Below are 15,872 nucleotides of genomic sequence, written 5' to 3' on the forward strand. Positions count from 1 at the left end.
GATGCATATTAAATATTTAAATAAGAGTTGCTGCTGCTTCCTTAGTAGTTTTAAATAAAATATATTCTTCTAGGCAAAGGTTCCTCTATTTGTAACCAGCTAGGAAGTTGCGTGTGGAACTTATAATTAGTCATTACAATTACTAATAGTTATTATAGGGCCATTCTTATTACTGTGTGTAATAGTGTGATCTGGTTGGACAGCGTATCCCATTCCCTCCTCCTATACTCACTGCTGCCCCCTACAGGCCCCTAGCCCTTATATCCCATATTATCGGCCAGAGAAGAGAACTGTACTGCGCATGTGTGCCAGCGGCTAGGGTCTCTGCAGAGCTACGCTGTGTGAGTTGGGCCTGAGCAGTGCCGGGGCCGCTGCGGCCTCACACACAACGAGCGGGGAAGCGGCGGGAGAGGACAGGACACATTGCCAGCCCGCTGCAGGAGGTCATGGGACATCGCCTTCGGACCGAGGTGACCGTCACCTCCAGAGAGGCCTAAAGCGGGTATGAGCCATTGAGGGCTAAGGAGCCCGGATCACATCTCGGGGGGCGCAGCGCTTGCACCGACCATGGCTCAGGAGAAGATGGAGCTGGACGTGGAGGTCCCGGGGGATGGGAGCCTGAGGAGATCCAACAGCGCCCCCCATATAAACGTGCTGAGGTGAGAGGGGGAGGGCGGACACGGGGGGGCCTAATAGTGTACGCGGTGTTTCGGATGTACGGGTGCAGGAGAGGTCCCTGGGGTATGCAGTGGGGGAGGGGGGTGCAGTGGGGTGATGTGCTCGTGTTTCGGGTAAGAGGTGTAGGTATAAGTGCAGGGGGCTATCCACATAAGTTCCTATTAGAGAAGATACGTTTTATACACCTCTTATTTGGTACCGTAGAACCTACACTAGAGTGGCGGTCATCATCCTGAAAATGTATCTGAGAACATTTGGGAGGCAGTATTGTATCATATACATTTAATATATTTGTATTATCTGTGTTGATGAACATTTTTTGTAGGCAGCTGTTGTATCAACATCACCTTGCTACTATGAAAGGATCTTAAAAAAGTAATAATACAAAAGTAGGGAAAAAAAGTCCAACAAAACCATAGATAGCAGCAGGGCAACGAAGGGTAAAGATATGATGCCCAGTTCTGATTGTTTTAAGCCGAGTTGGCAACTCTGGGAGGGAGAAATGCAAAGACAAAGCTCCCTTCCCTTGAATGCACGGTGATTGCAGTACCACTTAAGCTGGGTACACATTTGTCCGAATCTCCAACGTACCAGTTTGTCACACATTGGTAGAGTGTGTGTGCGCACACACAGCCTCTTGTTTTACCCAATGCTGGTCGGACCGTATCGCCAGTCACTTGACCAATTTAGAATTGTGTACTCTCCTGAGACTAGTTTTTTCAATTCTGATTCACTAACTGTGGCAGCCGGTCTGCCAAAGATTGGAACAGTGTGTATGGTGACACAAACCTTTTTGTCAGATATTTTCAGCAGATGTAGATTGGAAATCTGCACAAAAATTGGACAGGTGCATACACTAATAAATAGATTGGGTGTTGTATCTGCAACCTAGGCAGGGCAAGATTAAACATTCAGGGGTCACGAGGTACTTAAGATTCCCGAAACGCAATCCTCCAGGCAGTGGTTCCCATTTTTTTTTGAATAACAACACCCTAGAGTATCAGAATTTCTCTAACGTCCTAGTGGATGCTGGGGACTCCGTAAGGACCATGGGGAATAGACGGGCTCCGCAGGAGACAGGGCACTTTAAGAATTTGGATTCTGGTGTGCTCTGGCTCCTCCCTCTATGTCCCTCCTCCAGACCTCAGTTTGAATCTGTGCCCGGACGAGCTGGGTGCTTTTCAGTGAGCTCTCCTGACTTTACTGATAGAAAGTATTTTGTTAGGTTTTTTTATTTTCAGAGAGATCTGCTGGCAACAGACTCCCTGCATCGTGGGACTGAGGGGAGAGAAGCAGCCCTACTCACAGAAGATAGGTCCTGCTTCTTAGGCTACTGGACACCATTAGCTCCAGAGGGATCGTACACAGGATCGCACCATTGGTCGTCCGATCCTGGAGCCGCGCCGCCATCCCCCTCGCAGAGCCAGAAGTCAGAAGCCGGTGTCTGAAGCAAGAAGACGTCGAAATCGGCGGCAGAAGACTCCAGTCTTCATATGAGGTAGCGCACAGCACTGCAGCTGTGCGCCATTGCTCCCACACTAACCCACACACTCCGGTCACTGTAGGGTGCAGGGCGCTGGGGGGGGCGCCCTGGGCAGCAATTTAGAACCTCTTGGCAAAAAGCTGCATATATACAGTTGGGCACTGTATATATGCATGAGCCCCCGCCATTATTTTACACACAAAACGCGGGACAGAAGCCCGCCGCTGAGGGGGCGGGGCTTCTTCCTCAGCACTCACCAGCGCCATTTTCTCTCCACAGCTCCGCTAAGAGGAAGCTCCCCAGGCTCTCCCCTGCAGAATCACGGTAGAAAGAGGGTAAAAAGAGAGGGGGGCACATAATTTTGGCGCATAAACAGTATTTACAGCAGCTACTGGGTCAACACTAAGTTACTGTGTGATTCCTGGGTCATATAGCGCTGGGGTGTGTGCTGGCATACTCTCTCTCTGTCTCTCCAAAAGGCCTTGTGGGGGAACTGTCTTCAAATAGAGCATCCCCTGTGTGTGTGGTGTGTCGGTACGCTTGTGTCGGCATGTTTGACGAGGAAGGCTATGTGGAAACAGAGCGGGTACAAATGAATGTGGGGTCGCCGCCGATGGCGCCGACACCCGATTGGATGGATATGTGGAAGGTTTTAAATGATAATGTTAATTCCTTGCATAAAAGGTTGGATAAAGCTGAAGCCTTGGGACAGTCAGGGCCTCAACCCATGCCTGATCCTATGTCGCAGAGGCCGTCAGGGTCTCAGAAGCGCCCACTATCCCAAATTGTTGACACGGATATCGACACGGATTCTGACTCCAGTGTCGATGGCGATGATGCAAAGTTACAGCCTAAAATGGCTAAAGCCATCCATTACATGAAATGAATGATGTGTTGCACATCACAGAGGAAAACCCCAGTCCCTGACAGGGTTTATATGTATGGGGAGAAAAGGCAAGAGGTGACCTTTCCCCCTTCACATGAGTTAAATGAGTTATGTGAAAAGGCTTGGGAATCTCCAGATAGAAAACTGCAGATTTCCAAACGGATGCTTATGGCGTATCCTTTCCCGCCAACGGACAGGTTGCGCTGGGAGTCTTCCCCTAGGGTAGACAAGCTTTAGCACGCTTATCCAAAAGGGTAGCCCTGCCGTCACAGATACGGCCACCCTTAAAGATGCTGCGGATAGAAAGCAGGAAGGTATCCTGAAGTCCATTTATACACATTCAGGTACCTTACTACGGCTGGCGATTGCGTCGGCCTGGATGTGTAGTGCTGCAGCAGCATGGACAGATACCTTATCTGAGGAACTTGATACCTTGGATAAGGATACTATATTACTAACCCTGGGGCATATAAAAGACGCTGTCCTATATATGAGAGATGCTCAAAGAGACATTAGCCTACTGGGCTCTATAATAAATGCAATGTCGATTTCTGCCAGAAGAGTCCTATGGACTCGGCAATGGACAGGCGATGCCGACTCGAAAAGGCACATGGAGGTTTTACCTTACAAGGGTGAGGAATTGTTTGGGGACGGTCTCTCGGACCTGGTCTCCACAGCTACGGCTGGAAAGTCAAATTTTTTGCCATATGTTCCCTCACAACCTAAGAAAGCACCGTATTACCAAATGCAGTCCTTTTGATCACAAAAAGGCAAGAAAGTCCGAGGTGCGTCCTTTCTTGCCAGAGGCAGGGGTAGAGGAAAGAAGCTGCACAATACAGCTAGTTCCCAGGAACAGAAGTCCTCCCCGGCTTCCACTAAATCCACCGCATGACGCTGGGGCTCCACAGGCGGAGCCAGGCCCGGTGGGGGCGCGTCTCCGAAATTTCAGCCACAAGTGGGTTCACTCACAGGTGGATCCCTGGGCTATAGAGATTGTGTCTCAGGGATACAAGCTGGAATTCGAAGAGATGCCCCCTCACCGTTGCCTCAAATTGGCCCTGCCAGCTTCCCCCTTAGAGAGGGAAATAGTGTTAGCTGCAATTCACAAATTGTATCTCCAGCAGGTGGTGGTCAAGGTTCCCCTCCTTCAGCAGGGAAGGGGTTACTATTCGACCATGTTACCGAAACCGGACGGTTCGGTCAGACCCATATTGAATTTAAAATCCCTGAACATATACCTGAAAAAGTTCAAGTTCAAGATGGAATCGCTCAGAGCGGTCATCGCAAGCCTGGAAGGGGGGGATTTTATGGTGTCTCTGGACATAAAGGATGCTTACCTTCATGACTCCATTTATCCACCGCATCAGGAGTACCTCAGATTTGTGGTACAGGATTGTCATTACCAATTCCAGACGTTGCCGTTTGGTCTTTCTACGGCACCGGGAATATTTACCAAGGTAATGGAGGAAATGATGGTGCTCCTGCGAAAGCAAGGAGTCACAATTATCCCATACTTGGACGATCTCCTCATAAAGGCGAGGTCCAGAGAGCAGTTGCTGATCAGCGTAGCACGCTCTCGGGAGGTGTTACAACAGCACGGCTGGATTCTGAATATTCCAAAGTCGCAGCTGATTCCTACGACGCGTCTGCCCTTCCTGAGCATGATTCTGGACACAGACCAGAAGAAGGTTTTTCTCCCGACGGAGAAGGCTCATGACACTGGTCAGAGACCTCTTGAAACCAAAACAGGTGTTGGTGCATCACTGCACGCGAGTCCTGGGAAAGATGGTGGCATCATACGAGGCCATTCCCTTCGGCAGGTTCCATGCGTGGACCTTTCAATGGGATCTGTTGGACAAGTGGTCCGGATCACATCTACAGATGCATCGGCTGATCACCCTATCCCCCAGGGCCAGGGTGTCTCTTCTGTGGTGGCTGCAGAGTGCTCACCTTCTCGAGGGTCACAGATTCGGCATTCAGGACTGGGTCCTGGTGACCACGGATGCAAGCCTCCGAGGGTGGGGGGCAGTCACACAGGGAAGAAATTTCCAGGGTCTGTGGTCAAGTCAGGAGACTTGCCTTCACATCAATATCCTGGGACTAAAGGCCATATACAACGCCCTAAGTCAAGCGGAGACCCTGCTTCGCGACCAATCGGTGCTGATTCAATCAGACAACATCACCGCAGTGGCTCATGTAAACCGCCAAGGCGGCACAAGGAGCAGGGTGGCGATGGCGGAAGCCACCAGAATTCTTCGCTGGGCGGAGAATCACGTACGAGCACTGTCAGCAGTGTTCATTCCGGGAGTGGACAACTGGGAAGCAGACTTCCTCAGCAGGCACGACCTCCACCCGGGAGAGTGGGGACTTCATCAAGAAGTCTTCGCGCAGATTGCAGGTCGGTGGGAACTGCCACAGGTGGACATGATGGCATCCCGCCTCAACAAAAAGCTACAGAGGTATTGCGCCAGGTCAAGAGACCCTCAGGCGATAGCTGTAGACGCCCTAGTGACACCGTGGGTGTTCCAGTCGGTTTATGTGTTTCCTCCTCTTCCTCTCATACCAAAGGTGCTGAGAATCATAAGAAAAAGAGGAGTGAGAACTATACTAATTTTTCCGGATTGGCCAAGAAGGACTTCCAGAGCTGCAAGAAATGTTCACAGAGGACCCATGGCCTCTGCCTCTAAGACAGGATCTGTTGCAACAGGGGCCCTGTCTGTTCCAAGTCTTACCGCGGCTGCGTTTGACGGCATGGCGGTTGAACGCCGGATCCTAGCAGAAAAAGGCATTCCGGATGAGGTTATTCCTACGCTGATAAAGGCTAGGAAGGACGTGACGGCTAAACATTATCACCGTATATGGCGAAAATATGTTGCTTGGTGTGAGGCCAGGAATACCCCTACAGAGGAATTCCAGCTGGGCCGTTTCCTTCACTTCCTACAGTCGGGAGTGACTTTGGGCCTAAAATTGGGTTCCATAAAGGTCCAGATTTCGGCCCTCTCCATTTTCTTTCAAAAAGAACTGGCTTCTCTTCCTGAAGTTCAGACGTTTGTAAAGGGAGTGCTGCATATTCAGCCCCCTTTTGTGCCTCCAGTGGCACCTTGGGATCTTAACGTGGTGTTGAGTTTCCTGAAATCACACTGGTTTGAGCCACTTAAAACCGTGGAGTTAATATTTCTCACGTGGAAGGTGGTCATGCTGTTAGCCTTGGCTTCAGCTAGACGTGTGTCAGTATTAGCGGCTTTGTCACATAAAAGCTCCTATCTGGCTTTCCATATGGACAGGGCGGAATTGCGGACCCGTCCGCAATTTCTGCCAAAAGTGGTGTCATCTTTTCATATGAACCAACCTATTGTGGTGCCTGTGGCTACTCGTGACTTGGAGGATTCCGAGTTACTAGATGTGGTCAGGGCTTTGAAGGTTTATGTAGCCAGAACGGCTAGAGTCAGGAAAACTGAGTCACTGTTTATCCTGTATGCACCCAACAAGCTGGGTGCTCCTGCTTCAAAGCAAACTATTGCTCGCTGGTTCTGTAACACGATTCGGCAGGCTCATTCTGCGGCTGGATTGCCGCTACCAAAATCTGTAAAAGCCCATTCCACAAGGAAGGTGGGCTCTTCTTGGGCGGCTGCCCGAGGGGTCTCGGCATTACAGCTTTGCCGAGCAGCTACTTGGTCGGGTTCAAACACTTTTGCAAAGTTCTACAAGTTTGATACCCTGGCTGAGGAGGACCTTGCGTTTGCTCATTCGGTGCTCAGTCATCCGCACTCTCCCGCCCGTTTGGGAGCTTTGGTATAATCCCCATGGTCCTTACGGAGTCCCCAGCATCCACTAGGTCGTTAGAGAAAATAAGATTTTACTTACCGGTAAATCTATTTCTCGTAGTCCGTAGTGGATGCTGGGCGCCCGTCCCAAGTGCGGACTTCTTCTGCAATGCTTGTATATAGTTATTGCTTAAATAAGGGTTATGTTATAGTTGCATCAGGGTTGATCTGATGCTCTATTGTTGTTCATACTGTTAACTGGGTAAGTTTATCGCGAGTTATACGGTGTGATTGGTGTGGCTGGTATGAGTCTTGCCCTGGATTCCAAAATCCTTTCCTTGTACTGTCAGCTCTTCTGGGCACAGTTTCTTTAACTGAGGTCTGGAGGAGGGGCATAGAGGGAGGAGCCAGAGCACACCAGTATCCAAATTCTTTCTTAAAGTGCCCTGTCTCCTGCGGAGCCCGTCTATTCCCCATGGTCCTTACGGAGTCCCCAGCATCCACTACGGACTACGAGAAATAGATTTACCGGTAAGTAAAATCTTATTTTTTTTCACAGCACCCCTAAGCCAAAAGCTATTGGCAGGTCCCCTGGGATGTGTCTGGTAACAGTGACTGCAGCTACAGTGGGTGCACTTTCGCCGTGCAGCAGTGAGAGATCAGCAGTTGCAACAAGCAAATGATCTCTGCAACTTGTGGCCGGTCAATAGAGGTCCTAGTGCCCGACTGCACAGTGCAGCAGTGAGCTGCTGAAGCGGGTGACCCCGCACCCACCCCTCTTAAACTGACTTTGGACCTAACTTACTAGTAGGATTATGTCACCAGTCTTGTGTGGAGTTAAATCACCAGAGTATTGGACAAGTGTGTAACCAGCTGTAAAGTCAGAATACAGCAATGTTTTCCCATTCTCTTTATACCGGATGCTTTGACTTAGAAGATGATTCATAGAACATGATCTATATTATGGGTCTTCAACCTGTGGCCCTCCAGCTGCTGTGCAACTACACATCCCAGCATGCCATGCCACAGTTTTGCTATTAAGGCATGCTAAAACTGAGGCGGGGCATGCTGGGATGTGTAGTTTCACAGCAGCTGGAGGGCCACAGGTTGCAGACCCATGAATATAGATCTTAATGTGTTAAATGTATGCTGTCAATTATGCTTTTCTGAAAGGATGCTGGAGTCCACATTAGTACCATTGGGTATAGATGGGTCCACCAGGAGCCATTGGCACTTTAAGAGTTTGAGAGTGTGGGCTGGCTCCTCCCTCTATGCCCCTCCTACCAGACTCAGTTTAGAAAATTTGCCCGGAGGAGCCAGTCACAGCTAGGGGAGCTCTCCAGAGTTTCTCTAGTAAAGTTTTTATTTTAGAGTTTATTATTTTACAGGGCGGCTGCTGGCAACAGCCTCCCTGCTTCGTGGGACTAAGGGGGGAGTAGTGTCCGCCCTGTGGGGTCTGAGCCACTATCTCCGCTGACAAGACACTGAGCTCCGGAGGGGATAGATCGTTCCCCGCCACAGGGGATCGCTCACCCCAGCAGCATCCCGCCACCCCCTTACAGAGCTGAAGATCAGTGGAGAGTGAGTCACCGACCCCCCCTAGCAAGTGGGGGGCCGGTGTGAAGATGGCGGCATCAGGGTAGGAGCGCAGTATTAACTGCGCTCCGGAGGCTCAGCGGTACATAGTGCGGCGCTGTGAGGGGCGCCCTGAGCCAGCGCCTACACTGGTCACACAGCCTGTCGGGGTCCCGGGATCTCAGCCAGCATAAATCCTCAGGCCAGTATAATCCTAGGAAGAGCGGGAAGACCGCACCATTTTGGGAGCGGAGCTTCTCCGCAGAGCGGACCCAGCAGCGTTCAGCGCCATTTTCCTGCCTGCACAGCGCTGTCCAGGAAGAGCAACTCCAGCTATCTCTCACAGTACCAGGGGGTTGTAGAAGGAGGGGGGTGGGGGAAGGCTGCAAAATGACTGTGTAACCTAATAAGGTGCACAGTCAGCGCTGATAAGGTGTCTCCCTTTTATATTTAAAGCACTGTGTGGGTTGGCTCCAATCTCTGTGTCTCTCTTGCCATTCTTGCGGGTGAAACACTCTGTCCTCCCCTGAGTGTATGTGGAGTGTCTGTGGTCTCCATTAAGCTATGTCCAGGGACTCTGTGTCATATGCTGCAGAGGATATGTCCTCTCAGGATGATCCCATTCCATGTAATCAGGATTGCACTGGTTTAGCACAGATTCCAGCAAGAGAGCCTGAGTGGTTATCCTCTATCAAATCTATGATTTCTCAGATTTCAAATAGGGTTGCACAAAATGAATCTGTAACTAAGGCTTTACAGAACTCTATGGCAGTCTGTCCCAGTTCTGGTACTTCAGGGCTTCCCGCTGTATATTCACATAAACGTGCTCTTGCACAGATCATGCAGGATGATACCGATTCTGATACTACAGACGGTGACGGGGATGTGTTGCAGGGGGCAGCATCTCTTGCAAATTGGGTGCAGTTTATGATAGAGGCTATTAGGGATGTGCTGAATATTGCTGATACAACTCCCGAGCAGGTTGAGTAGGCTTACTTCACTGAAAATAGGAAAGCCTCGCTAACCTTCCCTGCGTCAAAGGAATTAAATGCTATTTTTGAAAAGGCTTGGGAAAACCCGGATAAAAAGTTCCAGATACCTAAAAGGGTTCTGGTAGCGTTTCCTTTCCCGGTAGAGGATAGGAAAAAATGGGAAAATCCGCCTATTGTTGACGCGTCAGTATCCAGACTCTCAAAAAAGGTGGTTTTACCTTTTCCAGGATCTACCGCCTTGAAAGAGCCGGTTGATCGTAAAATTGATAATACGCTCAAATCCATGTACACGGCTTCTGGGGCAATACTACGTCCCACTATTGCCAGTGCTTTGATTGCCAAAGCTATAGTAAAGTGGTCAGGCATGTTACTTGAGGACTTGGATACTATGGAAAAATGTGATGTTGAATTGTTTTTATGTAACATTCATGGATTCTACCAGAAATCCTGCCGAATCCTGAAAGACCTGGGTTCCATGGCTGTGGGAATTTCTTCCATGTCAGTATCAGCTCGGACTGTGGTTGCACCGACGCGGAGTCCAGGAGAAGTGTGGAGACCCTACCCTACACAGGTCAGGCTCTCTTTGAGGAAGCGTTAGATGCATGGATCTCTACGGCTGGTAAGTCACCCTTTTCTTCCCTCAGCTACACCTTCTGCGAAGAAACCCTTTTCTTCAGTTACATCACAGCCCTTTCGGTCTTCCAAGCCCAGAAAGGCCAAGCCGTCAAACGCCTTCTTTCGGGGAGGTCAGCCGAAGTCCAAGAAGGAACAGAAACCTGCTTCAGGTACACCAAAGTCCTCCGCATGACGGTGGACTGCACGCCCCAGAGGTGGGGCCGGTGGGAGCGAGACCCAGACATTTCAGTCATGTCTGGGTGTCCTCCGGCCTGGACCCCTAGATGCAAGATATTGTGTCCCAGGGGTACAGGCTGGAATTTCAAAATCTCCCTCCTCACCGATTTTTCAGATCAGGCTTGCCAGCTCTGCTGGCAGACAGGACTGTCCTGCAAGAAGCCGTCCAGAAGTTGGTAGAGGCACAGGTCATTGTGCCAGTACCACCTCATATGCAAAACAAGGGTTACTATTCGATCCTTTTCGTGGTACCGAAACCGGATGGTTCGGTCAGGCCCATTCTGAACTTAAAATCACTAAACCCCTTTCGGATGGAGTTAAAGTTCAAAATGGAGTCTCTAAGGGCAGTGATATCAGGTCTGGAGGAGGGGGAATTCCTAGTTTCCCTGAATATCAAGGATGCGTTCCTCCACATTCCGATTTGGCTGCCACATCAAGCTTATCTTCGATTCTCACTGTTGGACTGTCACTTTCAGTTCCAGGCCCTCCCATTCGGCCTCTCCACAGCACCGAGGGTATTCACCAAGGTGATGACGGAAATGATTCTCCTCCGCAGACGGGGTGAACATAATTCCGTTTCTGGATGATCTGTTGATAAAGGCATCGGCCAAGGAGAAGCTGTTACGGTCCATAGCACTCACGACCCAGCTTCTCAGGGAACATGGTTGGATCCTGAATCTTCAAAAATCACATTTGAAACCAACCAGGAGGTTGTCCTTTCTGGGAATGAGCCTTGACCACGGAGGTGCAGAGGGTGTTTCTCCCAGAGAAAAAGGCATTGGTGATTCAAACGATGGTCTGGGATGTTCTTGAAGCCAGCCTGGGTGTCAGTTCATCAGTGCATTCACCTTCTGGGAAGATGGTGGCCTCTTCGAAGGCTCTGCAGTACGGGAGGTTTCACACTCTGTCCTTCCAACTGGATCTCCTGGACAAGTGGTCGGGATCCCATCTACACATGCACCAGAGAATACGTCTGTTGCCAAAGGCCAGGATTTCACTCCTCTGGTGGCTGCAATTACCTCACCTTCAGAAGGGCCGCAGGTTCGGGATTCAGGACTGGATCCTTCTAACCACGGATGCAAGTCTCCGGGGCTGGGGCGCAGTCACTCAAGGGGAAACCTTCCAAGGAAGGTGGTAAAGTCTGGAAGCCGGCCTTTCCGATAAACATTTTGGACCTAGGAGCCGTCTACAGCGGTCTTCTCCAAGCGGCCCATCTTCTGAGAAATCGGGCCATTAAAGTGCAGTCGGACAATGTGACCACAGTGGCTTACATAAACCGACAGGGCGGAACGAAGAGCAGAGCTGTAATGGCAGAGGTAACAAGAATCATCCTCTGGGCAGAAAAGCACGCGTTGGCGCTGTCGGCAATCTTCATTCCGGGAGTAGACAACTGGGAAGTGGACTTCCTCAGCAGACACTATCTCCATCCAGGGGAGTGGGGTCTCCATCCGGAGGTGTTCAAGGAGGTAACAGATCTGTGGGGCATACCCCAGATCGACATGATGGCCTCTCATCTCAACAAGAAGCTTCGGCGGTATTGTTCCAGGTCGAGGGACCAGCAAGCAGTGGCGGTGGACGCCCTAGTGACTCCGTGGGTGTTCCAGTCGGTGTACGTGTTTCCTCCACTTCCACTCATCCCAAGAGTTCTAAAACTCATAAGGAGAACAAGGGTTCCAGCGATCCTCATTGCTCCAGACTGGCCAAGAAGGGCTTGGTACGCAAGAAGAGCCGAGGCCTCTTCCTATTCGGGAGCACCTGCTGCAGCAGGGGCCGTTCGCCTATCAAGACTTACCGCGGCTATGTTTGATGGCATGGAGATTGAACGCCTGATACTAGCTCGAAAGGGCATTCCGAACAAAGTTATCCCTACCCTGATACAGGCTAGGAAAGAAGTAACGTCTAAACATTACTATCGAATTTGGAAAAAATATGTATCTTGGTGTAAGTCCAAGAAATTTCCTGCGGTGGAGTTTCAACTGGGATGGTTTCTCCTCTTCCTACACGCCGGTGTGGATATGGGCCTGAATTTGGGATCTGTGAAGGTCCAGATTTTGGCCCTATCCAATTTCTTCCAGAAACAATTGGCTGCCCTCCCTGAGGTTCAGACCTTTTTGAAGGGCGTTCTGCACATCCAACCTCCCTTTATTCCGCCTACGGCGCCTTGGGACCTTAACGTGGTGTTGCAGTTCCTCCAGTCGGACTGGATCGAGCCTCTACTGGAGGTTGAGGTCAAATTTTATTACGTGGAAGGCTGTCACGTTGTTGGCCTTAGCTTCTGTTAGACGTGTGTCAGAGTTGGGGGCTTTGTCTTTGTAAAAGCCCATACTTGATCTTCCACGAAGATAGGGCTGAACTCCGGTTTCTTCCGAAGGTTGTGACGGGGGTCTTCCTGGGCGGCTGCCCGGGGTGTGTCGGCGTTTCAACTTTGCTGAGCTGCAATTTGGTTTGGGTTGAACACGTTTGCAAAGTTCTACAAGTTCGATACTTTGGCCTCTGATGATCTGAAGTCCAGTCAAACAGTTCTGCAGGAGCCTCCGCGCTCTCCCTCCCGTTCTGGGAACTTTGGTACATCCCCATGGTACTAATGTGGACCCCAGCATCCTCTAGGACGTAAGAGAAAATAGGATTTTGGTTACCTACCGGTAAATCTTTTTCTCGTAGTCCGTAGAGGATGCTGGGCACCCACCCAGCACTTCGTTTTCCTGCTTTCATTATTTGGTTCAGTACAACTTCGTTTCAGTTGAGTACTGCATTGTTACTTGGTAAGTAATGTTTCAGCGGTTGCTGAGTTTTCAAGCTAAGTTAGCTGGATGTGCCTTGTATGTGTGAGCTGGTGTGAATCTCGCCACTATCTGTGTTAAATCCTTCTCTCGAAGATGTCCGTTTCCTCGGGCACAGTTTTTAGACTGTCTGGTAGGAGGGGCATAGAGGGTGGAGCCAGCCCACACTCTCAAACTCTTAAAATGCCAATGGCTTCTGGTGGACCCGTCTATACCCCATGGTACTAATGTGGACCCCAGCATCCTCTACGGACTACGAGAAAAGGGTTTACCGGTAGTTAACTAAAATCCTATTTTCTTTCCCCTTAGTGATCACTCGCAGGTATTTCAACCCTACATAGCCCGGGCACGTCGGAACAGCACTACCATAGTTAACCGCCAGAGCCTGGTAAGAGGTTAGCTTTAGATAACCTGACATTTAATGACTTTGACTTGTGTTTACTCTTTTAATGTATAATGATCTTAAATATGGAATGGAGCTGTGATGTAGAATGACTTATTCATGCAGAGTGCAAGGTCTCGCAGTGTAATGTTTAACCTTATTGTTAAGTTCGTTTAAATTACAAGGAAAAGCAACACACTATTACACTTTGGTTTGAGCCGCTGCACATAGATATAACCGCTAAAATGCGTATATATATGATACGTATACACGCCGACACGTTATGCGCACAATATAGCGACACAAGTGGCTGAGTACACCTTACTCCAAACAAGAATGGAATGCGACACCAGTAGTTAAATATAATGTTGTGGTCCAATGCATCAACAGCATTTACTTAAGATTATACAGATAAAAAGGTACAACAATATACAGAGAAGAGCTATAACCAATAATACCACTTTTACACTCGCACTCCCGGGTCACTCCCGGGTTGCTTCCCGGGATGCGTCCCAGGATGCCTTCCCGGGACTGACCCCTTTCACACTGGACTAAGACCTGGGATCGACCCGGGACAGCCCCATTTACACTGATCCCGGGATATCCCTGCAAATGCATTAGTATGTCATTAGAAATGGCCTTGGGCTCAGAAAAGATGACATCAGCTTTTCTGAGCCCAAGAAAGCTCCAATCCGAGTCCTTTTAACAGTCCCGGGATAGTGAATCCCGGGACGGACCCTTTCACACTACCCAGCTTCCCGGGACGGTCCCGGGACCAACCCTGCTTTTGACCTGGGATGAAATCCCGGGATGCTCGTCCCGGGAAATTGTCCCTGTACCCATTTACACTGAGAAGAATCCCGGGATGATGCGCGTTCACGTGCAATATCCCGGGATTTTTCTGCGAGTGTAAAAGGGGTATAATACATACATTTAAACGCAAGCGCTCCTGGATCCAGGCCCCAGTCAATCTTGGCAAGATGACCTCAGAGAATAGGGACTGAGCCTGGTCAGGAGGCCTCTCTTTTATACAATGGGAACTGTAAGCTCTTCATTCACAGGTCAGAGAGCAGGTCATTTACAGTACATGAGGGGTCATAGGTTGGTTTAAATCAGTGGGCGATGCATGATCCAGGGTGCACTTGCATGTGTTCGCCTCTGGTTTCTCGACGAATATCCTGAGTACAGTATCATAACAGTTTGCGAATATTACATTTCTGCATATATCTACACGCAGAAACATGCGATCAACTGCAAATAGCAACCGGAATGTAGAGCTACAAATACTGCACATCTGGTTACCAAACACTAAGTCCTAACCTTGCTCCATCCCCTCGCATCCTGTAAACCTGAATAACTCTGTTGTTTTACCTTTTAAGTGCATGTAAGTTGCTGAGAATCTGTGTGGAGACTATGGGGGTCATTCTGACCCGTTCGCACGCAGCGGTTGTAAGCTGCGGCGCGAACGAGTCAGAACTGCGCATGCACGGTTTGCGCACGCGCGCTGTTGCCTGTCGCCAGGCAACAGAGCACCTAGCGAGAAGAAAAGACGCAGCACTGGACAAAAGAAGATTGACAGCAGAGAGGCGTTCCGGGGTGGATACTCACCGTTGGAGGCCGTTTTCGGGGAGTGGTAAGAAGAACGCAGGCGTGTCCAGGCGAACGGAGGGCGGATGTCTGACGTCAGGACCGGGACCTTCATCGCTGGATCCGTTGCACTGGGTAAGTAGCTGTAGGGCTGGTCTTGTTTTGCAGGAACATTTTTAAGCATAGCAAGGCTGCACAAGTGATCGCAGCGCTGCTATGCTAAAATATACTCCCCCATAGGCGGGGATTAGTTGATCGCAGCAGCAGCAAAAAGTTGCAGGCTGCGGTCAACTCGGAATGACCCCCAATGTGTATATTATGCACCATGTGGATAAAGTGTTGAATATGTCTTTGTGGCTTTTCTGTGCGAATGCGTTTGCTACCGGATATACTCTTGCCATGCATTAATACGCAAGGCCTGGGTACGTAGCATGCGTGTATACGCACGGCGGCAATGCACATGAACAGAGGCCCCTCTGTTTGGAGTTTGTGTGTGTGTAATATTTTTTACTTTTACATTATATTCACTTTGTACTTGTAGGTATAGGTGTAGGTTTTGTTACAGTACTGGAATTTCATAAACACTAGATCAGTGATAGGCTGGGCTATCATCTGCGGCCTCTAACTGCTTCATGCCTCAGCTACCCCAGCTTTTATTCCCTGCTTTGTGCCACGTTGAACTTCACCCTCACCCTGGTGTATTTAATAAGTAGAAGTAGCAGGTGAAATGAGACAGACCTATAGCATAGAATAAGGCTTAATATCACTACTTTAAAGCAAGGCAAGAATTTTTATATAGACCCTGATATACATCAGTATGCTGCAAAGTTGTCATATTTTCAGTTTCATTTACGTACATGAACACACACTTTCTATCACTGTCACATTAGAAC

At 49.6% G+C, this 15,872-nt stretch overlaps 1 protein-coding gene across 7 annotated transcripts in view; it reads left to right on the forward strand.

The window, feature by feature from the left end:
- Nucleotides 1–257: 257 nt before the first annotated feature.
- Nucleotides 258–15,872, forward strand: part of LOC134949089 (PABIR family member 2-like) — a 62,330-nt gene continuing 46,715 nt past the window's right edge. For 3 of the 7 annotated variants that reach the window (XM_063937461.1, XM_063937462.1, XM_063937465.1), the window contains exons 1-2: nucleotides 260–659; nucleotides 13,320–13,398. In XM_063937461.1, coding sequence (XP_063793531.1) covers nucleotides 568–659; nucleotides 13,320–13,398 — 171 coding nt within the window. In that variant the 5' untranslated portion in view covers nucleotides 260–567. Of the gene's footprint in view, nucleotides 660–13,319; nucleotides 13,399–15,872 lie in introns of all 7 variants that reach the window. The other 4 variants (XM_063937464.1, XM_063937467.1, XM_063937463.1 and 1 more) reach the window with 2 other exon arrangements.

The sequence above is a fragment of the Pseudophryne corroboree genome, chromosome 8, assembly GCF_028390025.1.
Source record: "Pseudophryne corroboree isolate aPseCor3 chromosome 8, aPseCor3.hap2, whole genome shotgun sequence".
NCBI lineage: Eukaryota > Metazoa > Chordata > Amphibia > Anura > Myobatrachidae > Pseudophryne > Pseudophryne corroboree.